Below are 25,759 nucleotides of genomic sequence, written 5' to 3' on the forward strand. Positions count from 1 at the left end.
ATCAACTCCAAATCTTGTTTTAAAGTTTAGTATGATGACTAACTGCATTTTTCTTACAGTGTTTCAAACTTCAGGTTACTTAAAAAATCCAGGTGAAATTGAAGATGTTTATTATTCAGAAGAACAAAGCTTCTCAAAACAAAAAATGCTTGATTTTGCTGTTCCAGGCACCTACCAGTTCAGCTCTCCTGAGTCTGCGCCACCTGGGACTCCTCTTGGCAGAATTAAAGCCAATGACCCTGATGTGGGTGAAAATGCAGAGATTGAGTATAACATCTCCAATGGGGATGGATCAGACATGTTTGATATCATCACTGACAAGGACACACAGGAAGGGATTATAACTGTCAAAAAGGTTTATTTTTTCTCCCTCTTTTATATGTACTTAGCTCTCCAGGTGTTATCGTTATTTTTCTTTTTTCAGGGAAAGGGAGGCTAGATCTCATGAGGGGTCAGGCTGCCAAGGAGTTGTTGTATTAGTTTTGTTCTTCTCTTTCTTCAGCAGGTATCTGTTATTTTCAAGTCTCAAGGGAAATTTACTGGCATGTCACTTCACATAAAGCAATATTTCAGTGGCTGCTGTCTGTTCAATATATACGTACTATCACACACAGTACTTTCAGATTAGGGCTGTGAAAACCTGGATGGGTTCAGTTCACAGGGGGATTTGTCAGCTGAATACTGCAGTAAGGCTCACAAGGGTTGGAGGCTCACCTGAAGTCTGATGAACTTACACCTCCCAGGCTAAATTGTCCCTCTCTAATCTGTCCAACAGTCAGGTATTCCCAGTACCTAAAATCTGTTTTGGTTTAAGTCCAACCTTAGTGAAACTCAAGTTGTTATATATTATGTCAATGGAAGTCCAAAGAGCAAAGACATGGGCAGAAATTTAATTCAAATTACTATATCTCTGACAGATTTGTTTGCAGCTTTTTAGTGTTCAGACTGTTGCACTCTGAATGCTCCTTTCAGTTCTATTGTTACTGAACACATCAGTAACAATTAATTGAGATATACATATATATAAAATATAGATCTATACACATATATTTGGAAACAGGCAGGTTTATGTATGTGCATGCATGTATATGTTTGCACATATAAATGTATGTATACATGTGTGTGTATGGATATATGTAATACAGATGTCATGTACATTGGAAATCAGACTCCATAGTTTTTCTTTTCACTTTGGAACATGGAGGCCAGAGACAGGCCTGGGTTGCTCCTAATGCAGAAATTGAAAGGGTAGATGGTATTGGGGGAGGAGTAAGGAAAAAGGAAATAGGACAGAGAGCATTTAGGAGCTGGGATAGTTGTTCTTGTTCCTACCAATGAGATGAGACAAATAAGACCTTTAGCAACTCCTAGTGATGGATTGAGTCCAATTTCCCTGTTTCTTTCTTCTATAGATTGAAACCTCCTGGTTTTCCAGCAATCTGAACGAGTAGTAGGCAAAGGGATTATAATTGCCTTGCTGGACTATAATATTCACTATTTTGCTTATACTTAGAACAAGCCCTAATATATTCCATCTTCTTCAAGAGGCATTAAATATTAAAGTTTTTGCTGTAAAAGTGCCTGTATTTCTAATTCAGCATTAAAAAACTGACTCACTTTTCTTGTAAAGTGACACAATTTTCTCTATTATTATTGTTATTTGCTCCCCAGCATCTGGATTTTGAAAACAAGAAGTTATATAACTTAAGAGTGGAAGCAACCAACACTCATCCTGATCCTCGTTTTCTCCAACTGGGGCCATTCAAAGACACAGCTATGGTCAAAATTTCTGTGGAAGACATAGATGAACCTCCAGTGTTCAGCAGACCCTGGTATTTAATAGAAGTAGATGAAGATGCCAAGGAAGGAAACATTATTGGGCAGGTTGTAGCCCAAGACCCAGATATAACAAAGAATGCAATAAAGTAAGCCATTACACAATATAAAATGTTTTAGATGTGGGTTGAGTCTTATGCAAAAGAGTGGTGAGAGTGCAATGTAATAGGGGGCCACCTGCATAATTAAGCACATAGGGGCTACTGAAAAGTGTCAAGCAGATAAATATCAGTGGGAGCTTGTGAAGGCAAATACAGTTAACAGAGCAGACTATGCTCCTGAAGGACAGCTAATAGGATCCAGGTAAAAGGAAATGAGAGGTCAGCATTTAATGACATCTTGTTCTAGTACTTTCACCAAACTGTTCATAAGATTATCCTTTTGAAACATGTTTTCAGCAGCAAATTTATGTAAAATACTCAAAATGGTGTATTTCTACACTCATCGCTGGTTGATAGCTGTTGGCCTTCTGTACCTTCATAATCCCTTAGATATAACATCGTCCACCATGTTCTATAGCTTAACTGTTTAATGATCACGTTATAATAAAAAAAATAAATTATTGTGATAAAGTCATAACTATTAGAGGTAAGAGTTCAGTGCTGTGAAATTGCTGTAATTGTCAGCCATCTGCTACTATTATCTGCAGTGACAAACACAGCACTGACATTTGTGTATTTACCATGCAACTGATTATGAAACTTGATTTCTGCATTTCTGAACAAGCCTGTTATGTTCTGCATCAGTACAGTTTGAGGTAGGAGATATGAGGGAATGAAGAAAATAAAATATTTTAAAGTAATCTATGTATAAAATCTTGACTCAACCTGCTATAACTGGTAACTACTAGACTAACTTAAAAAAAATTCCCAACAACTGTAAGATGATTTTTTCCTTGCTGAGAAATAACGAAGCAAAAAAAAAAAAAACTGTCATAAAACGTGATTTTAGGAATTTTCATCTTAAACAACAACAAATGCAAAGATTTTTATGGTGATTTTGATGGTCCTTCTAACATCTCAAAAATATCTTGCTATAAATTGATAGTTAATTATATTTGAAATGCATGTCCTTTAATAACTGAGTTCTTCAAGAAACAATTAATTGGCAAAAACATTATCTAGAGAATGTTCATTTTTTAGTTGTTATCCCAGCATTCACTTTATAAGCTAAAATGTAATTTCAAATGTCAGTCTAACAAACTGCCCACATAAATAGTTTGCTTTTCATCCCACCCACTGGTCTTAAAAATCTGTTCAGTATTTGTAACATGTTGCACTTCTCAGGTAGCTACAGGAAAGCTTAAGCTAATTGTAAAGAAAATGTTCTTGATTAACCACAGTAAAAATTAGAAATGTTTTAGAGGTGGCTGTAGACACTGTCACAGGAGATAGTGATGCTCAGTTGTACTGTATCTTGACAGATATTCTGTGGATCGACACACTGACCTTGACAGAATATTTAACATCTATTCAGGAAATGGATCCTTATTCATCTCAAAGGCACTTGACCGGGAAGAAACTCCCTGGCACAACATCACTGTCATAGCAACTGAAATCAGTAAGCTGGAAATCATCTACCTCGGAACATTAGAACCAAGAAAAGATTGAAATTCTATGATTTATCTTGTTTCATTAGTTTTGCCCTTATTCAGTTATTAACAAGATGCAGAGTGTCTTTAAATGCACATCTCAAAGTTCAGTTTGGTACTTTAGGATTGTCTTTGCCCATTTATGAAAAGATAATTTTGAAATCTCAACAAAACTATATACAGTATATCTTATACAAGTTAACTGGTTCTCTGAGAATTCCCAGCAAATAATCTGGTGCAGGTGTGATGTACTGGCTTTATCCTAAGCTAAGTCTTTGGGAAAATCCTTGGAAAATAAAGATATCTATGACAAATAATACACTGTCAGAATGACCATTGTAAACAGGGGAAGTATATATGATTTACTTCAACCGTTTTAACTTAGATCAGGAAATAGCTTCATTTGAAGCCAAAACTAGAGGAAATTCTTTGCCTTCCATGTCTGAAGCAAAGCCTGGCCCTAAGTCTTTCACCTGGATTCTTTACTATTCTGTTGGATCCTTTTAGATCTGGATGTCTTTTGCCTGTCTTTTTTTCCAGCAAACTGCTAATAGAAGGGAAAGAGAGATACTGATTTTAAGGAACAACTTTTATCCCGTCCTTCATTCTCCCTATAAATTCCCCAGGAGTCTATGTGCTTAACAGTCTGGGAGTCGGGTAATATGGAGAGATTAATTATATCCCCATTTTCAGAAAGATTTTCCTCATAGATGCTTTTTCATTGTTTGGTCAAATATGGCCTTGACCTTGAGTTGTGTTTGGTCTATTTTTTTTTTTTTTTTTTTTTTTTTGTGGTGGTTGTGTTGACTGACACTGTTTAACTGCTTTACCAATGTTCTTGACAGCTCAACCTCAGGAAGCAGCTTCTTCAATGAATCATTTACTGCACTGATGTATGGAATACAAGTCCATAATAACTCAGTGACCTCTTTTAATGCAAATCAATTTAAGATTACTTTATATTATTTCTAAAGATATATATACTATTATAGAACAAATTGTTTTAAATATATGCTTTATGCATATGGGATGCATGTCAGTAAAAAATGAAATGCAATTTTTTTGGTATAATCAAGAAAAATGAACATTTCTATTGTCTATTGAAAAAATAAATTTTATAATTTCAGGTCTTTTCATAGACATAGACTGTAAATCTTTGCATTGTAATATAAATAATTTTCTTGTTTCAGATAACCCTAAACAAAGTAGCCAGATACCTGTCTTCATCCGGATTTTAGACATAAATGATCATGCACCAGAATTTGCCAAATACTATGAAACATTTGTTTGTGAAAATGCAAAAGCAGGACAGGTAAACAAATACTTATTTTAATGAAGTACTTGTAATTAAACTATCCTGGAATATCCTCATGACGACTTCAAGGTATCTTAATTTGAACAACTGCAAACCAACCCAGCCTCTTTATTCCCTATCTTCTACAGAATCTACCAGTTGATTCAAAAACTGAGGAGATAAAAGATGCAGGATTGTACCCTAGTATAATAACATAACGTGTAATACAAAATTGTACTCTAATGTGTTTTTTCATTCCTAATATCAGAATGTATTTTTCAGAAATACTTATCATAATGCTACAAAACCCTTTATACCGTCCGATAATTCAAATTCTTTCTGGATTTTTTTCAAAGCTATAGTTAAAGTAGCCACATCTTCAAGTGCAAAAGGGAGGAAAATCTTCTATTATGCTTTAGTAAAGGAGATGTGAAAAATAGACTTTTACAAAAATAACAGATAATGCAACTGTTTCCATTTTAAATTAAACTTCATTTTGGAATTAAGTAGAATTTGATCAAAGCTCATGTAGATCTCATTCTAAACTATTTCAGCAATTCTGTAATAAATTAAAAAGACAATAACAAGGTTTGTAGTGAAAATAAAGTGAATAACTGGGAACTGGGAAAGAAGGCAGACCAACGGAATTCAGAGCCAAGATATTACAGAAATCTTTTGGTATTACTGCCATTAGAACCAACATCTATTTATGATAATGCCAGTCAGACTTTCAGTTTTAAATCCTGTGAAGAAAGGTCTATGTTTTGCTGAATGTTAATTCTGACAGTATTTAGCAAAGAACTGGATTTAATAGCAGATTGGGTATCTCAAGATGGTCTTTCAAGTATGGGCCTAAGTCCATGCATAAGCCTATTCTCTAGACTGATGCATTTTTGAGTGGAAGAAAAAGCTTGAGATCATTTTCACCAGCACAAATCTGGCTGGGCTCCTGCTCAAGCATAGACACCAGGATGGCGTCCTAAACTCAGTTTAGGTCTGTCCTTGTGTCTTGTTAGTTTTATGCAGACACATCCAACCAAAGCTGACTGACTTCACAGAAATTATGTTGAAAGGATCAGAATGTAGGATATTTTGCTTGTCCTTAGATCACAGTGAGAATACAACAGTCAGAGGCTTTACAGGGCTGTGGAATATGGGTACACGTCAGGAAGCATGCTCATGTTTTACCTTGGTCACTGTCCAGTGCTGTATTTAACACAGCCACGAGGGCTGCACTGAAAGTAGCATAAATGGTACCTGAGATGAGTCTAGAATTTCAGATCCTGCAAAACTCTAGACAGAGCCAGTACATGCAATTTACCAGTTGCAATTCAAATGGTGTTTTATGAGTGGTTTAACAGATGTGGGAGAGGGGAAAGAAAAAAAAGAAAAAAAAAAAAAAAAAAAGAGACCAAAAAGGGAGAAAAAGAGGATACAGTGGATTGCTGGAGCTTGCTTTCAATTCTACTATTCTACTTATTTTTTATTCATTGCACCTAATACTGGAATTTACGTAAGTGTGTTAGAAAGACAGAAGATACTTTGAATGAAATCACTTGGCTTTGAAGAGGTACTTGACCATGATTTTAATTCTTATGCAAGAAAGTCTTTTTTAAGAAAGTAATTTTGATGTAAAAGACATAAATAGAGGGATATGCATATCAAAGGCTGTGCTGAATTAAATTAAAACAGTGGAAGAAATTACAATATCAGAAAAATTAACAAGGAGCACCTTTCACAACTGGGGTTTATGATCAGAACATTGTGCCTTAACCAGAGACATAAATTGTCATGAGAATACAGTTCAAGCATTACATAATGAGCAAAAAAATCCCTAAACTTCTGGTTCTTGTACCCTCATAGTTGTTTGTTGATTTTTTTTTGTGTGTGTGTGTGATTTATAAGCTGTTTTTCCAGGTGGAATACATGCAGATAATTCTAGCCATTCATTTCCAACAGCTGGCACATGACCTAAATTCTGTCTGTGCAAAAAATTCTCTTTGCACAAGATGAAACAGACAAATAAATCTTAAAATCTCAGTATAATGACTGATAGCAAAATGAGTTATGTACTTTTATTGCTTAACACAAAGAAAAGTTCCAAAGTTTACAAAGGAAGATTTCATTGAAATAAATCATTTGTAATTTTATCAACTAGCAAGACAGGTTTTGTCATATATTTGAATCAAGTTCAATCTAGGCATACTGCTTGTCACTTTCCTTAGCCCTATTTCCATCTAGTCTGGCATACCTAATTAAATATCCATTAATGGATAAAAATTAATTTATCTTTCTGGTAAATTCTGTGCTTTTCTAGCAGACATGACAGAGGTCTATTAGATAGGCATATTGTTATTCAGATCTCCCTTACATGTAGCATACCAATGTAATTCCAGGAATTATTTTCCCTAATTGGAAAGATAGTGTGCATCATGTGTAGCTGCAGAAGAATGAGAAATCCAGGCTGTTTGTTCATGTTCTGTTTGTTAACAATTAGGTTCCTCAACACAGGCATGAGTTCGTATCTGGACATTTATGTGTAGTCGACTTAGCATTTCAGAAAACATATTACCTTCAGTACATGAGATAGATTACTTCTATTTTGGCGCCTAAAAATATCAATGAATATAGAGATATAAACTTCAATACTTTGGCCTAGGCTGCTAAGTTCCATATAGCCTGTTTGGTTCGTGTTTAGCAGTCCCCCCACAATACAATGAAGATATAGAATCATGTTGTGTTCATTTGGTACTACTCCACCTTATTTTAGAGATCACCTAAAGTAATTGTCTTATTAGAATCATTATTGCTTCTTTACACATCACAGCAGTGCTTCTACATCTGGTACCCATAGCAGGAGAGCCAGACTGAGAAGATAAATACATTTAGTTAATTTTTAATATTTTTTTTAATCGGGCCCAGCTATTAATCACACTGCTCTCTAAATCTCAGGTGCCTCAGTAAGCAGTCAAAATGATCAAATATTGCTCTCTGTAACCAAGTGACATTACTCATTCTCACATCAGCAGATTTTAGAGGCTGCATTCATTGGGTTTTTCAGATAGCCTTTGGAGGGTCAGAAAAATGAAAATCCTAGAGTCTCTCCTCCTCCCCTGCCACTCTTTTGTCTCCAAACAACAATGGTAAGACTGAGGAGAAGCATCGCTAGAGGTACATAAATAACTATGTTCATTAGGCTGGAATAGATTTGTCACCATGCGAGTCCCGTTCCACTGACTAATACACAGGCTAAAGAAAAATATGAGGCAGCCTTCCTCTTGCACAATTTACAAATCCCTAATCCTTTGCTGGCATGTTAGAGCCCCAGGGACTGTTGTGGGGAAGGCTCTGGTACAAGTTCTCTCATGCCCTTGTCACAGGAATTAATTGGGTCTTTTTAGCTGGATTAGAGGATGAGTCCTCTCCATGGAAACCAGGAAGATTTACTTGAAAAGAGTCTGATTTAACTGAACAATTTGCTAGTAACAATTTAGCTACTTTCAGCACACATCAGTAATAATATTTAATAAAATAGCCTGGGTTGCTTCTTTTGCACTGATGCTATATTCTTTCCTGCCATTCAGGGGCTCTCAGACATCAGAACAGAGAGAGTTTGTTTCCTCCTTCAGAAAGCTGGCAGATTTTTCTTTTCATTAGTCTCCACACCCCATCTCCCTTTTTCAGATGGAGCAGAGATCAGATTTTTCATGTGGCCATTGCTAATTATCAGTCATGAGTTGTTTATATATTGTAGCTGCTTTCTCTGGCTAGACAGCTATTGGTGTGATTTAGCGAGAGACCCATGCTGACAGTCTGTCTCTCTTTTGAAGTAAGAATTGGAGTTCAAGAAAGAATTTTCCAACTTCTGATAAGCATTCAGTCCTGTTTTAAAACTGCCAACAGATTTGTGGAACAGAGCCAAGACTTGAAAACCAAACTGTTTCGCATTACCAAACATGAAGCTTTGTTAAGTGGCAGGCATTTTAGAACATTTTTGAAGACGTGAAGCATCAAAAGTCTATTCAAGTTTGCACACATGTGATGGAGGCAGCTTTCTGCAGCTAGCACCATACAGGTGTATAGACTAAAACTGTGCCTGTACATGTCTGATCACTCAAGCTGCAAAATGACAAGAAGAGCATCCACTGACAGCTGCAGTGATTTTGAAACACTTCTATGTGAGGACACTTGAACTATATTATTATTTCACTCCTAGAGAAATGCAGTGACTTCAAAATCTACAAAATCTTTATTCAATCCACTGTGCTGTGTTATTAATACATTCAAGAACTGTATCAAGGAAAAAGGTCAAGAGAGGACAGGAGAAACACAGTTGCTCTTCCACCATTCCCCCATAGCATTTGCACACTACAACACTCTGATGATTGTCAAAAGCAACATCCCCCTTACATGTTTTTCATAGTATATTGCAAAGTGGTGATATCTTTCCAGATTCCTTGACAAATATATTCAGCACAAAGCAAGTGTAATAAATTTCAAGAATTACAAAGTCAGTGCTCCAAGATCCAGGATTTGTTCTGACCTCTCCTATACCACTTCCGAAAAAAGTGTCAGACAAAATCAAACAGCAAAATGTCCCAAACATTCCTTTCTCAAGTGCCTAGTGATACTTTTTAAGTTTTATCTCAGAAACAGCTGGAAGTAGATAAAGTGGACATTTGAGAAATTTTTCTGTTGTGCAGAGGTTTACTCTGTTGTACAGGTTTAACTAAGAGCATAGTAAAAAAGAACAAAAGCCCAAATGATTCAAGCGGATTGAAGGCCTACTCTTCTGCATATCTATAATCACATACAAGAAACAGCAAAATTCAGCAACTGTTAGTGTATCTCTAGCTTAACAATGTCTGTCTCTAGTGGTCTTACATCTCTGAGCCTGAAAGTACAATTTTCATGCTATATGATATTTACATTCTTTTAAAACTTCAGAATGGCACCGTCTACAACAGCAGACCATTTTTAAATTCCTTTGAAAGTGACATTTTTTTCACTGTCTTATTTAAAGTGAATTTTAAAAGAAGGAATTTTGAAAAAAAGGTTTAAAAATACAATAGCAATCACCAATATGCTGCTGTTTTGAAAGAAGAAGCAGCAGATTACATTACACTCTTTGTCTCAAATTCTGTTTTATTAGTAAAAATTTGTAACCTGAAAATATATTGCATCTGTCCATTTATAGACCTCATCTTGTTCAGCTTTCTTAAAATGAGCCTTTCAAGAATCTGTCTGAAGCACGTTGCTGCATTTTTAAAGTGTGTTCTGTGGAGCCAATGTGCTATGGGTGTTTATTCTCCTGACATGCCAAGCCAGCACAGACTGAAAAGCCAGTCTAAAAAGTGGCTAGCTGGTGCTGACCTCTATACTGTTCAAGATGCACTGCTAGCTTAACTTTTACTTTAATGGTTCCTATATTCCTTTTGGAGACAGTCCCAAACCCAAGTCCCCCCCTTGTGCAGCTCTCCATGTCCACAAATGCAGCCTCGGGAACAGTAAGGGCAAGCTCTGAAGTGCACAGGGACCCTTGATATCTCAGAATCTTTCCCCCTTGTCCATGTGTGTCGTGTCCCCCGTCCGTCCGTCCGTCCGTCCGTCCGTCCCCCCCCCAGCTTTTACTCAATTTCTGTCTTTAAAAAGCTTAAAGAGAACTAGAGTGTGGGCTATGTCTATGGATGTGCCAGATACATGTAAGGGATCTGTTACTAGGCAGTTTATTCATCCCCGATCACTTTTTCAGAGATGAGTAGCTATAAAATAGCTTGAACATAAACTATGGTCACAATTATGACTGTGGTGTAAGTCATGGCCTTAAAAACACAGTATCTAGGAGAAAAAAACCACCACAAAACAGTATTATAATCACACCATTTTCACTTTTGAAAAAATAATGCCAATGGGAAATAGGTCTAAACCCTTTAAAAGAATCTCTGGCCTTCATCATGAAATAGAATTTTCAATATTTTTTTTCCAGTGTGAATAATTCCTCCTTTACAACTCACTCATCTTACATTGTCAAACTGCTACAAACACTTTGTCCTGAGTGTAAAAGAGAAAACTTTATGTCAATGCCTAAGTTCAAATTTTCCATACCCTCAAAGACAAGTTGACCTCTAAAAAACTGAATTTATCCAAGAAGATCCACTCAAGAGTATGAGACTGTTTCTTTAAATACACAGAAGTGCAGTGCACACACAACCTTCAAAATAATTACAATAATGCTGTATTTTATAAATCGTGCTCATTTTCATGGGAAACTATGGAAGAAAGAAAAAGAATTTGAATGCTTTTTAGCTTCTCTAAGCCTAATACGCTTGAAATATATTTGAATAATTTTCTTGAAATAACTTTTGCCTCATAAATCTTAGGCTATTAGAGATCTTTCTCTGAACTTCTGGTGGAGTGATCATAACTCAATGTACATAACTGCTTCAGACTGGAAGAACACATTTCCAACATGAAATTACAATGTGTACAGGGAAAAGTAACAATTTTTTTCCTGTAACTCTGATACCTACATTAAAAATGGCTACATCTTTTTCATTTCTGCAGTGATTATCTTTGACATCATTCTCTTTTATTTAAAGCTGTATAACAGAAAAAAAAAAAACCCAAACATTAATTAGATAATTGTAATTTCATTTTACCTATTCATAATTTGGAAAAATTAACCTGCAATCATTCTCTCTTATTGTTCTTTTATTCCCCTGTCTACCTGGTGGAAAAGCAGTCAGTTTTCAATTTTGTAGCCAGTAGTTAGAGCAGGTAATACATTTTGGTTGTCTTTTTTTTTCCTTCTTCAGCCTTACCATCAACAATAAATTTTCAATGTAATTAGGTTCACTTATGCCTGATACAATTGTCCTTCTCCATGTGGCTTGCACATGAAGGGAATCAAATCCATATCCTATAAACATTCCACTGATTACCACCTGAAAAAGCCCCAAAATACTCAACCACAATTTCTGGTAGCTATTTATCAGGGTATTTTCTCCAGAAGTTTTTCAGCAAGTAATTGCATAAATACTATCACATATTCTAATTCTCTATTCTCTCTGGTACTTTTGCACTTTTTCTGTCTTTTCAAACTTGTGAAAATATAAGACAAAAATTTTCTCATTTCAATTTGGTATTTTAGTCGTATCAGAAGGAAATTTTTTTGGTAGCAATATTACATTTTTGCATTAAACAGCACAAAACTAAAATCAAGCACTATCCTGGTCTTGCTTTCTGTATTGCCACTCTCCAAGGCAAATTACAGCATGAGAAAAGCAACGGAACACTGGAAAAATGTCAACATAATCAGACACTCAGCAACATACTGAACAGGTTGCTTTGCCATAAACAGAGATCTGGCTAATCCTGGGAAACAGCTACAACTTTAAAAAAAAAAAAATCTAATACTTTAAAAGTGAGGAGACCTTTAATATGAAGTTATTATTCTAATCACACTTAGAAATCCTACCTTCATTATAGTCACATCCTCATGTACAGGCTGATATTCACAAATAACCTTTCAAATTCCTCAACATGACTCAAAAATAAAAAGAACATGATAAAAACAAATCTTTTGGTTGTTTTCAAAGGAGCTGCTAGGAAGTGAATGAGGCAAACTCTGATGTCTCTACTGGGTTATTTATAACAATATTATTAGCTATAATAAAAGTATCCCAAAATTAACTAAAAAAATGGGCCAAATGCTCATTGTGCAGTACAGCACTTGCAGCAGCAGGTTTCTGAAAGATACAGTAAGAAAAACCCTTTAGTATTTTTGGTAGCCCTATAATTATATATATCTAATACAGTGTTCCATCCTGAGAGATGCTAAATACCCTCCAAAATTTAACAGTAGCCTCGAGTAGCATCAAGCTGATGTTCAAAGAAAGAACATAAGGAAAAGGCATTCCTCACTCGCTTGCTGCAAAACTTAAAAATCATGTCATTGTTACTTGTCAATTACTGTATTTCTTGAAGAAGTCATGCTGTACTTTCCCTGGAAATATCAGAAAAACAAGCTGTGAAGTAAGTCTTTGATAACAAGGGGCTTTGATGTCTGTGGGATTTCAAGAAACCCTCCACACTGGAAACACTTGAAAACCTCAAGACAGGCATTGGCTCCCTCATGACTTTCAAAGAAACAAGTCTGACTGCTGAGCTCTTTCTGCCTTTTAAGTTTAGGGGCCATAGGAACTTGCTTGTACTGAGTTGCAGCATCCTTAGTTGAATCTTACTCCCATTCTCATGCCACGAAGTTTTGTCATCTTGTGATTGAACTCAAACATGTCCTTGCAAGCCAAGGTGGAGTATGGGTCTCTTGGTGCAATACCTGCTTGGAAGTGCAACAGACAGAGCAGTTCACTCAAACTGCTCCTGGAGTTACTGTGACTCATGCAACCTGGCATGGTGTTAACTGTTGCAAGTCATTTCACAAACCACAGCTATTCCCAGCTATCTTTTCCTTCCTCAGTTCTGCAGTTGTTTTCCTCAGCCTCTATCTGTCAGTCTAGTAGCAGTTAGATAGCAAAAGAGTCAAATGCTAGCATATATATGTGTCTCTATATATGTAAGTATACACATCTGCATGTTTTGATGCAACAGGACAGCCTGTGCAATCCAGAGGCCTCTCTGTTTTAGTCCACTCTGCTCTGACCCTGTGCTGGCACTATCGTGGCTTCTTCCCAGCTGGGCCTGAGTGGCCTTGTTAAAGCAGCTATAAAGTTCCATAGCCAGAAGATTCAATTTAGGAGGGAGTAAAGCATCTCTTTTTATTATCTCAGGAGAACTGAGCATCCTGCCAGTGCAGTACTCCAAATTTATCGCCAGAAGCAGATGAGATGGACTGGGAATTAGACCCACTTAGCAACTGGTTTACGCACTACTCTCTTATTGCTACATGAGGCCAAAGGAGGTTTATAGCTTATTCAGACAGTCAACTGTTTCTGTATCACTGCAAGATACTGAGTACAAATCAAAGCACATGGCTGTCCTGCAGTGAGGACTGGCCCTTTTTTCATCCTTTGTTATGTATTTAAACAATAAAACAACAATTTGCTTACTGTAACCTCTCCTGTGTTTATGTGTGGCTTAGGACATCAATTTGTGTCTTTACATAGAGATTCATTGGATTTTTTACTGCACATGAAAAGCAGAGACCTTATTTCAGACACAAGATTTCTAAAATATCATGATATACTGTTTCTTTATAGCTCATACAGACTGTGAGTGCAGTTGACAAAGATGAGCCTCCCCGAGGACACAAATTTTTCTTTGAGTTGGTGCCAGAATTTGCTGTTCATCCAAACTTCTCCATTGTAGACAACAAAGGTAACTGCTGACCAGTACCACCACCCCATCACCCCCCCTCCAATACCACTTAAAACTTCATCCAGCAACATCTATTTATTCTCCTTTTTTGTTCTAGATAACACAGCAGGAATTATGACTAGAAGAAATGGATACAGCCGTAATAAGATGAGTACCTATCTCCTGCCAGTCATAATATTTGACAACGACTACCCGATCCAGAGCAGCACGGGCACGCTGACCATCCGGGTGTGCGCCTGCGACAGCCGGGGGAACATGCAGTCCTGCAGCGCTGAGGCCTTGCTCCTCCCGGCTGGCCTCAGCACGGGGGCACTGGTTGCCATTCTCCTCTGCATCATTATCCTGTTAGGCAAGTACATGTAACGAGCTGTTTAATTGACTAGGTAAAGGTCTGGTCACTTGTCCACCCCTGATATTCTTTAACCCCTTATTCTCATGACCCTGCAGAACAATATTTCATTTCTGATGTTTCGGTTTAGGTTGTTGGGTTTTTTTTAACTGTTTTATAGGATGGAAAAGGAGCTGAGAGAGCAGGAGGTGGAGCTACTATGGGCTGTTTGTCATCATTACTCTTCAGAACAAAAGAATGAGACAATCAGTGTTATTTATATGAAATAAATTAGAAAATCTAGGGTCAGGATTAGATACCATGCTCATTTGAGTAATGTTTTATTTTATAAATAGATCTTAATTTATATCCAGGACTTTAAAATCATATTCCTGAAGCTGCATAATAAGTTTCTCAGGGATTAAAAAATTATCAATTATACTGGTTATTTAATAATGAATTATTTGTAATTTTTATATTTGGGAAATATTTAGCTCAAAAACATAGAAGAGAAATGTTCAATTATTTGCAAGTTGCAGCGAGAGCAGCTGGTTAAATAAAATGTGAACGCAGAAGTTAAATGGATGATTGGAAAGCAAAAGCATTAGAAAGATTATGTGATATATGAAGAGATTAGAATAAATGTTAGATCCTAACCTGCTGCTAAGAACATAAAAATTGCGTCTTCAATATTTTTCTTACCAGAGAAGTGACTCCTTGAAAGTGTCATCATCATCTTTATTTTCCAGTCAAACTCTGTGGAAAACCTCTTTCCCTTTGCACCTGTCCTAGCAAACACAGCTTGCCAAGGGAGCAGTGACATGTTTACAAGTGTCACTTTATATCATTCTAAGGACATCACTTTATTTTCAGTTTTTAGGTTGGATTCAAGTTACCTCCAGTAAATATTCAGTGGACCACAGAGGTTGTTAGGAAAGGGGCAATATGTAGGAACTGTATCAGTACTTTTGGGCATAGGGAAGTGAGGGTATTTGAGCTCTGACAAACTGATTTGCCGTACTGCTTAGCTTCAAGCATCACTGCTGGCCTGGGTTTAGTGTGAGTCAGCTTGGATTCCCCAACATGTTGCCCAGGCATAGTCTGAGCCGCAGAACTTGCAGGGCACCACTTCCAGCAGGCAATTACGGTTCAAACTCTGCCACATCTAGCACTCTACCTTGCATAGTTCTTAACACAATGTCAACAGGCTCTGCATCTTCAAAGCCACCCTTCATGCACGTTCCCAGCATCGTACCATGATATGTGAAAGATATTAGTTCCCCTCTCCCTACCCACAGCACATTCAATCTTCCCTCTTACTCACCAGTACTAAAGTGGTTTGGAGTAAAAACTTTGCTACTAAGACTCAACAAAATTGCTCAGCATTGCTGTAATGTGTGGTTTGGCAACCACTCTGATGCTTCATTGACAAATGATCTCCCTGGCCCCTCTAATTTACTCCAGCTACTGGAGCTAGGGTCATATTTTTAAATGCATTAAAGCTTTGAATTCCTACTGAAACCAATAGCATTTAGACACTAGAACGTATTTACAAATTTTTCCTCAGTTTTTCATCTCCCTCTGTAGAGGTTAATTGTTGTGTCAATCCTTACCTCTCCAAAAGGAAGAGTTATTCAACTAAAATTTCTTAAACTAGGGGGATCGTGTTTTTAAAAAGAAACACTTAATCATTGCTCCTGTAGGTTTAAAATAGCTTAACTTTTTGACTGCCATGAAATCATTAATATTTTTCCTTATTAACTTCAACTTGGAGATAGCTTATATCATTATTTTCCTGCTAAAATCCCACCCCAGCCTTAAAACTTTTCCAGTTCAACAGATAATGTAAATTATTTGTTCATTTATTTAATTTCTAACTGCCCATTTCTTCATTCATGTTTTGTTTCTTTTCAGTATTAGTTGTCTTGTTTACGGCTCTTAAGAGACAGAGGAAGAAAGAACCCTTGATCATCTCAAAGGATGATGTTCGGGACAACATCGTGACCTACAACGATGAAGGAGGTGGGGAAGAAGACACGCAGGCTTTTGACATTGGCACACTGAGAAATCCAGAAGCGAGAGAGGAAAGTAAGATGAGAAGAGATGTTATCCCAGAAACTATATTTCAGATAAGACGGACTGCACCTCTTTGGGAAAATATTGATGTCCAAGATTTTATTCATAGAAGGTTAAAGGAAAATGATTTAGACCCAGCTGCCCCTCCTTATGATTCACTAGCAACATACGCCTACGAAGGAAATGATTCCATAGCAAATTCCCTGAGCTCCCTGGAATCACTTACCACAGAGGGCAACCAAGACTACGATTACCTCAGTGACTGGGGACCTCGGTTTAAAAAATTAGCAGATATGTATGGTGGAGAAGACAGTGATCGAGACTAAGCAAGTAATCTGTGACCTGGTCAGTATTAGTGGAATTCATGTCTATGTTACTAGATACAGTGGCCTACCCTCTCTTACTTGGGAATAAAAAACTTACAAAAAATAGGTGTTGTCTTAGTAAGGGTTTGCTTAATCAATAAGTCAACGTGAATGAATATAAATGATTTAGATTTTAAAAAAATCTATTGATCACCCTCTCTGCCTAGAAACCTCTGATGAAAGGTTTTTATTAACAACGAAAAGACAATAAAAGGCTTTTTGTGCCTTTAATAATGAGATGGAACCTTAATTTTTTTTAATTGCTTTGCATTACCTTTCCTACTAGCTGGGACAGTGTGCACCTGCATTGTAACATATTCTCAAAAATATACTTTAAAAAAGTTTAATATTACTGCCATATTTATTGAGTTAAAGAATGTCTGTGTGTTGATTCATCATGATATTTTTATATATGTATATTTATATTTTTGTATTTTTATTAAATAAATTAGTATTTATAAAAACACTACTTATTCACGCACTTTGTTAATCATAAGGAACTGTCCAATCTTTCTGAACAAAGGAAACTGCGTATTGTGCAATACTTCAATTTTGAATGCATCTTCTTATATTGGATTAGTGCTTGAAATGTAGAGAGTTCTCTGTGATGGGAATGCAGTGTAGAAAAAAGAAAAATTATTTTGAAAAAGTGATTATAAATAAATGCAGTCTGACTTGCAATGTGTATTACTATATGGCATAATAGTATAGTTTCATTGTGAAACTTGCCCCCACATACCTTCTTATATAGGTGACCAGTGATAAGATTTAACAGATATAAGCCTGGGCATTTAAGGAACCATGAAGGTTTATCCTGCTAGATATGAAAATGATTTTATAATATGCCTTTTAAAAAATTGAATAATTAAGAAAATCTCAATAATGAAAGGAAGGTTTTTGTATTCTAATCTTATTTTTAGGTTTTGAGGCAAATCAGACATGTTACTAATAGCTTCTTTTAAAATCAAAGTGAGCCAAGCAATAAAAACAAAGTCAAACTACTAGTTCATTAAAGATGCTACTGTTTTCTTGCTTCAAAGAAGTGCATACACTTGCATATTTTCTAAAACATTAATGAAAAACTTCAAGTATATATTTGTGTTTAAAATCTGTTTGCTGGATCAGCGTTTATGCAATGCACATTTTCTTTCAGAACACAGGACAGGAGGAATTTACCTGGATCACATGTGACATAATTGAGACTTGCAAGGTTCATCCACATTTGTTTAAAGAATAGAAAAATTTTTAAAAGTCAATTTTTTCAAACGAAAAATCAATGTCATCAACAGTATAGGATGTACACTACCCATAATGTTTCCATTTTTAATATTGATTTTAGGGAAAACCAAGTGCATATTGATGTCCAAAATAATAATATTTTAAGGTTTTATCTAGTTTACTTAATTATTTTTCAGAAGGAAGCTTAAGATACACATTTGCAATGTTATGTGGACTACTGAGGCACTCACCTCTTACCACAAAGATACAAAAGACGCTACACACAAGGTCACTTCACCTAGATATAGGAACACACTCCTGCTTAACATTTTCTTCTCTACTATGTTGACTTTCAGATGTTTTCTCAAAAATATCACTTTACTATTATTTATTTTATCCTTCTATCATATTCTTCTGACAGCCCCAAGGATGCTTCTCGTTTTCTGATACTGTACTTCTCTTTTTTTGGGGTGGTGGTGGTGTGTGTCAGGGGATTGTTGTTCCTTCCAGACAAGTGCCTGAACAGCTCACTGAGCTGCGTGTCAGGTCCACAACACTATGTTGCAAGCAAAAAACTTGAGCGGCACAAGTCAAAATAACCTGTATCCATGTGGGAGCCAGGTACATGGATGTGATGTAGTTACAAGACATCAGCATATAGCATAAGAATGCATATTTCTTATTTTGGGGTTTTTTTGAGGTGAAAACAAAAGACTTATGCAATGTATGTTCTCAACAGTGTTGCAGGCAAAGTGAAAGTACACCGGAATGCCTTGGTCTTTCAATGCAATCTTCATAGTTTTAAGGCACTTCCTTAAGATGTGATAGAAGGAAAAAAATGGACAATAAAACAGCTATGTCCCTGAAGAGATATGAGTGTGGAAAAAAGTTAAAAGAAAAACCAAACCAAACCAAACCAAAACAAGAATATAGGAAGAACTTCCTTGACTTATAGAAACTGTACACCTAAACTTCATCTTCAGTGACAAACACAGTAGATTGGACTAAGAGGAGTTGTAAGTTGTCATTAGAAATCTGCATATCACACAGTGATGTAGAATGGCAGGAGAGAGGAAAAAGAAAATACATCTGACCTCAAGCACAGACAGATACAGACAAGGTATACGCCAGTGGAGCTGAATAACTTGTTAAGATGTGAAGAGTTGGTGCAGGACACATCAAAGGGCATCAGTTTGATTTAGAGAGGCTCCTGGTGGAAGGCAGGATGAAGGAAACAGGGTGTGAGGAAATCTTTCTTGAAGACATATAAATTTAATTTATAAATTAAATTTTCCACACAGAAATAATCTTATTTGTGTATTGTTATTTATCTACACCCCTACCCCACTCCCCCCCCCTCCAACCCCCTTTTTTTTTTCTCTCTCCTCAGAAAGGAGTGACAGAAAATAAGAAGTAATGTAGAAGTCACCTCACAGAATGCTCTGGTAAAGACATGTCCTCAGAATCATGATGTCATAGTACTACAGTGGTACTGGGAAGAGCATAAAAAAAAGGCACCCTTCTCCTCTCAGTCTAGGTTTTCTCATCACATGAGTCATTGACATGAAAACAAAGGGAACTTTAGCCTTTGTTTTCAGCAGAGAATGAGACTCTCCCATGCTTTCCTGTTATAGTAGTGAGCCCAAGAGCCCTGTATCACTTACAGTGCTGTATGTTTAATAGAGGACTAACATGGATTTACAGCTCAAAGAAATTCACATAGTTGATATAGCAAAAGAAGTAATTTCTCAAAATTGCTAAAAATTTTAAGAGTTCTTAAAATGGCTAAAACTAGCTGGCAAGTTACCACCCGACATGCCTAACTGTAAGATGTGTGGGCTTGTTCATTCAAATGGGCTGCAGAAACTAGTTCTTCTATTCAAAATGTGTTTTTAAAAATGTGTCTTCTATTCCTCTTACATCTGAAACAACACAGTAAATAGCACATCACAGATGAAGAATTTGTATTCATGGTGGAAAGTACTGTGATATGTCCGTCTTGCACTGTACCATTTTCTTCTGTTTACATCCACTGAGACTGTGAGGGAGTGGTGGGTGGGTGGCGGGTGGTGGGGTATTTACATATCATAGAACCAATGAATGACAACCATGTGCGACAGGATGAACTGCTGCTTCTGGTGTCATAAGCCAGACTGATTCCCAGGGTATTTCCCATGGAGGAGTCTTCTTGCACAGCCATAGTTGTATCCCTCAGGAGTACCACAGCCACCCTTGCCCGTGACAGAGGCATGCACCTTTGCTGCTATGGGTACTCAGCAGAGCAGCTGTGCTGCCTCTGAGTTTGCCTATCCATAATGCTAGAGGGTGTGCCTGCAAAACTCACGGTGTATCACCTTATGGTGCTGGGGACATTCTGAGATGAACAGGGGCAGCTTCTGGCCCGTGACTTACTGAGGCTGCTACACGGCCAGCTGCTCTGGATGCCTCAGTGAATATTGTGACTAATTAAATCTCAGGTTTTCTATGCCTCTGAACAGGCAGAGGGATAGATATAGGCAATAGGAACTTGCATAGCAGTGGCAGATATAGAAAGCTACCTTGTTGGGTTACAAAGGTGGCAGAAAAACTTCAGCTCACCCTTTGATTAACTTCTATTTTCCAGTAATAGGTTCCAACTGATGGTGTTATGTACAGCAATTTTTTAATCATTTAAACAATATTTTTGTGAAATAAATATTAACAAAATTCATCATTCAATGAATAAATAGGTATTCCGAGGAAGAAGGAAAGAATATTGGATAATAAGCATATATATGAACAACCACATTGAAGTTGTTACTGGTAAGTCGTCTCCTTTTAAACATCGGTGAAACAATGGCTGTATGTTTTCTCTAAGTCCTAAAAGAAGCATCACACCTAGATCCCACTATTACATTGTATCCGGATTCCTAAAGATACACAGAAGGAAAAGAAGGTCCTGAGAGGCCTGTTAGAGTTTGATGCCTGTTGTCAGTTTCATGGGTCCACATTTAGAGGAACTGGGTGAGGTCAAGCATGGATACCACTATCCTAGCATAAAACTAGTTGAAGGATCATATTTTTATATGCTGGTCCTTTTTATCCACATAAAAAATGTCTTTGAGATGTCCAATACCAATTGGTACTGATTAAGTTATTAGCTTACTTTGGCATTATAAGATCAGTGATGTTGATGAGTATAACTGACAAAAGGTCCAAAGGAAAGACCAGGCTTCAGCTGGATAGGCAACAATATTGGTCCAATACTGGGAAGAAGTGCTGGTTGATGCAGTGGGATATGCAATACTGGTTAAGCAGCAAGAAACAAAGAGAGGGATGAGAGGTAGGAACTTCTTTCAGTGATGTTTCTAGAGATGTTTCTTTCTCTGTGAGAGAACTGAGGCACAGAATTGCTGGATATTTCATGTTTTTGCACTCTTCATCCTCTGTGAAATCAGCTGTGATTAGCAAAATTCCAGATCTGTGGGATTGTCTCAAACCTTAGACATATCTTGCTGGAAAGTTCAAGGACTTGGGACCTTAGGAGATGGTCAATACAAAGGAGAAATATAATTTTTTATGATGTTAATCATAATTTTTTATGATGTTAATCTCACCAAAGATCTGCTTCTCTGCCACTCAGATCTGTTGTGGTTCGCTCCAGAGGAGAAGAAGTAGCTGGAAACACTTAGGATGTACAAGACTAATTTCTGATGTCTTGCAGTAAAACTACTTGTGACTGCTAAGGGCCAAGATAAATTTAGTAACTCCTAAGGAAATACCATAGGATTTAGTTATCATCCCCAACAGTCTTAAATCCATTTTGAATGGGGGGGGGGGCAGGTTTAAGAGCAAGTAAAATGAGAAAAAGAAGTGAAAAGGAATAAATATGATTATAGAAAAATTCCATTCAAATGTTTCAAGAAAAATCCGGAAAAGTATATCCATTTTATCATGAAAACTGGGGGGGGGGAGGGGGGGGTGGTGCAGAGAGGAACATTTTATGAAGGTCTTGTGTTGTCATGTTTATATTTTTTCTATTTATTTTCACTTCAACTGATTTTTTTAACATCCTCAAGCTTATCCTGATGAACAGCTTTATCAGTAAAAAATAATGCTGGAGACAATCTCCCACAGAAGGTTGCATCTTTCAGCAAAATGCCAAAACAGACTTATTATGCCAGGTTAAGCAATTTAACTGCAACCAGCACTGTACATAAACTTCTATGTAGTAGCATAGGGATGTGGCGATGCGGAATATCACGTGTTGTGACGGAAACGTAGGAACTAAGTAGAAAACTGCCCATGAAGGGGCTGGCTCTGCTACTAGTATATAAGTACCTGTGTCTTTCAATAAACTGCCGTTTTGCCTTCCTCTCCATGAGAGTCTGAGTGCTGATGGTCCCTCAGGTGCTGCGCTCAGGTTTGGACACGTCATGAGCTACAACAAGTGGTGACCCCGACCCCATGGGTGCCAATGGGTGACCACCCCCACCCCTCCCCCCCCACCCCCACCCCCCAAGGTCAAGGTCGGGGTGTGTGTGTCCCCATGTCGCCCCTCCTCCCTTTTGTAATTTCAATCAATTCGTGGCTTTTTTTAAAATCGATAAATATTGACTGGGGGGGGGGGGGGGGGGGAAAAAAAAAAATGGAATGAAGGGAATGACCCCAGAGGCACAATTAAAGAAAGCATGTTCTGTTTTGAACTTTCTGAAAAACTCTGCTGACCATGCGGTGCCTCCCATTGCGTGACATTTTGTGTCAATTGGTGACAAGCAGCAAAAGCACGAAGGCATCTTAGTACGTCTGAAAGACCCTCGTACCGGGCATTGGTCAGGACCCCATGAATTGTTAACTTGGGGGAGAGGTTATGCTTGTGTTTCTACAGATGAAGGTCTGCTATGGATACCTGCTCGCTGTGTGCGGCCTGACCTTAGGGTGCCGGATCGTGCCACCAGTCAACCCAACAGTTAATGTGTGGCCTCTTTTTGAACCAGTCCTTGTTTGGTGTGCCCTTCCTTGAAACTGACTTGCAAACATTGTTGCAAAAAAAGTGAATGTATGCGGGGAATGAAGAATGAAGAATCTTACTGAAAGTCTTGATATTTTCGATAACTGATTACCTCTGTATAATGTTAACCCAAAAGAAGTCAATATTGTTTGCACTTTGAACGTCGATACCTTGTTTGTTAGGCAGTTAAGAATGTGAGTCAAATTTGCCACCATTATATACAAAACAGAGCAACTATTGTTTTTTGCTGTTGGCTCAAGAACATGGCTGTGAGGATTTTGATGGTATGTGCTGCACGGATTTTAGGCGCCCCATTGCAGCAACATGTTACCAAAATCTGAGAAAATGTCAGCCTTTTTGGCATCAATTCACTCAATTGGCAGTATTGTTAGTTTGCTATTGCCTTGGTTGACATCATGTTTGCAAGGGCCCTGCAGAACATGACAAACCTGGTACTAGCAGTTAAAAAAACAAGGGGGAATTGTTGGGGTCTGCAGCGAGTCTGCAGACAAGTTAGCTGACTTCAAAGAGCTTAGCAAAAACTACAGGGATATCATTTTCAAAAGCTCGAGAAATTGTGGCAATGTGTCTACACTGTCAAACATCACCGCTCTGGTAAATGGGAGTCAGCCCACGGGGATTGGCTCCATCAGCAGTTTGGCAAACAGATGTTACAGTCTATGAACCTTTTAAACCTAATTCTAATCTGTTTGTACCTATTGATACCTATAGCGGTGTCTTAGTTGTTACAGCTAAAAGGAGAGCCTGTGTGAAAGAAACAATAACACATTGGCAGACAGCTATGATGTGGCTAGGAAAAGCAGATAACATCAAAACGGACAATGGACCGAATTTTGTGGCCCAATCTGTAAAAGAATGGGCAAATCGTTGGAATATCACTATCACACATGGTATCCCCTATAACACAACAGGTCAGGCGACTGTAGAGCATGCTCACCGTACATTGAAAGAATCTTTAAATCGCATCATAGAAAAGAAAACACATGTCCCTTTAGATCAACAAGATACTGTCTTAATGAAAGCGCTGTATCTCTGGAATCAATTTGATAGGCATGGCACAGACTGTACACCCATGAGAAAACACTATAAACTTCCCATGACTGATGTAAAAGCAAAAGTTTTTAGTATGTTTTCCGGGAACAGATACATGGTTGCCTGGGTGGTCAGTTGTAGTTTTTGGTCGGGGATACGCAGCTGTATCTCATCCTGATGAACCAGAAGTTAGGTGGGTCCCTCCGAAATGTATCAAACCTGACCTTAACTGTGATAATAATGCATGACTTTAGATTCTTTACAGGGAAAAGGACGGATCCGAAGTTTTTAGCACTGCTACTGGTTTTGGTGTCCTTGGTCAACGGTGATCGCCCGTACAACTGGACACTGATACAACTTCAAGAATCGCGAATACCACAATCTATAGTGACTCCGGGTGCTCCCTCCTTCAATGTCATGGTCCGTCAGCTGATGGGCCCAGATCTACTGGATGGTTGGCGAGCCCCGAATTGTGCTAGTAACAGTAGCAGGTGGGACACCGGGTAGGAATACATAGTGGTGCCCAAGTTCAAATCCCAGTAGAAATTACTGTAATTCCCCTGGTTATTTTTATTGTACCTACTGGGGCTGCGAAACTATTGCCACAGCATGGACCCCGAGTCAACCTGATAGATTTCTTATGGTAACGTGGGGTCGCTTTGGCTGTAATACCCCTTCTAAAACTGATGGTGGGACGGTATGGCACCGTGGAAGTACCTCTGGATAAATGTCACTAACTCGTCCAATCCAGCTTGGTTTACTGGCAAAACTTGGGGAGTAATGCTTTGGACATCAGACACTGATAGGGGCACCCTTATTAAAATCATAAAAGAACCCCCACGGTACACCCCTCAACCTCAACCCCTAGGCCCCAACATAGTAATCTCAGGGCTTCTACCCCCACAGACCCGTGCCCCTGACACAGCTCCTGAAGTGACTAAAGGTACAATTCCTGTCCCTCAGAGGACTCATACCGAAAGCCCTGACCCTTATCCCCTTTGGTCCATGATGCAGATGATGTATTTCACCTTGAATGAATCTAATCCAAACCTCACTAACCCCTGTTGGCTCTGCTATGACAGCAAACCCCCGTTTTATGAAGGTATTGCTTGGAATGGCACCTATAATTTCTCTACAGCGGATAACCCCGGGTGTTCATGTAAGTGGGAGAAGTCTAATATCGGCCTCACGATGACTGCGATCAGGGGGAGGGAACCTGTCTGGGCCGGGTGAAAAGGAGCTGGGTCTCGTTGTGTGCTTATAACATCTCTCAACAGTCCTTTAGTGGAAACGTCAAATGGGTTATTCCTGGAGAAGGAGGGTGGTGGATATGTTCCAGGAAGGGCCTCGTACCGTGTGTATCACTTGAACCTTTTAATAACATCACTGATTTTTGTATCCAAGTTTTAGTTATGCCAAGGTTTCTATATCATCCCTCGGAGGACACATATGCACACTGGGAAAAACAACCATCACCTGTCTGGGTCAAGAGGGAGCCAATAACGGCCATAACGGTCGCAACCTTCACGGCACTTGGAATCACCGGAACGGTGACTGGCGTCACTTCCCTAGTTCAACAATGGCTGGACCTCCTTGCGCGCAGCAGTTGATGTGGATTTAGAAAGACTTAAGCGATCTATCTCAGACCTAGAGAAATCCCTGTCCTCGTTAT

General features: G+C 38.0%; 1 protein-coding gene across 1 annotated transcript in view; it reads left to right on the top strand.

Annotated features, from left to right (window-relative positions):
- Positions 1-17,203, top strand: part of CDH9 (cadherin 9) — a 66,772-nt gene extending 49,569 nt beyond the window's left edge. Inside the window, exons 5-11 of the mRNA XM_037382216.1 lie at positions 168-355; positions 1,672-1,925; positions 3,260-3,396; positions 4,618-4,739; positions 13,940-14,057; positions 14,155-14,406; positions 16,300-17,203. Coding sequence (XP_037238113.1) covers positions 168-355; positions 1,672-1,925; positions 3,260-3,396; positions 4,618-4,739; positions 13,940-14,057; positions 14,155-14,406; positions 16,300-16,787 — 1,559 coding nt within the window. The 3' untranslated portion in view covers positions 16,788-17,203. The remainder of the gene's footprint in view (positions 1-167; positions 356-1,671; positions 1,926-3,259; positions 3,397-4,617; positions 4,740-13,939; positions 14,058-14,154; positions 14,407-16,299) is intronic.
- The last annotated feature ends 8,556 nt before the right edge of the window (positions 17,204-25,759 follow it).

This window comes from Falco rusticolus, chromosome 3 (assembly GCF_015220075.1).
Source record: "Falco rusticolus isolate bFalRus1 chromosome 3, bFalRus1.pri, whole genome shotgun sequence".
NCBI lineage: Eukaryota > Metazoa > Chordata > Aves > Falconiformes > Falconidae > Falco > Falco rusticolus.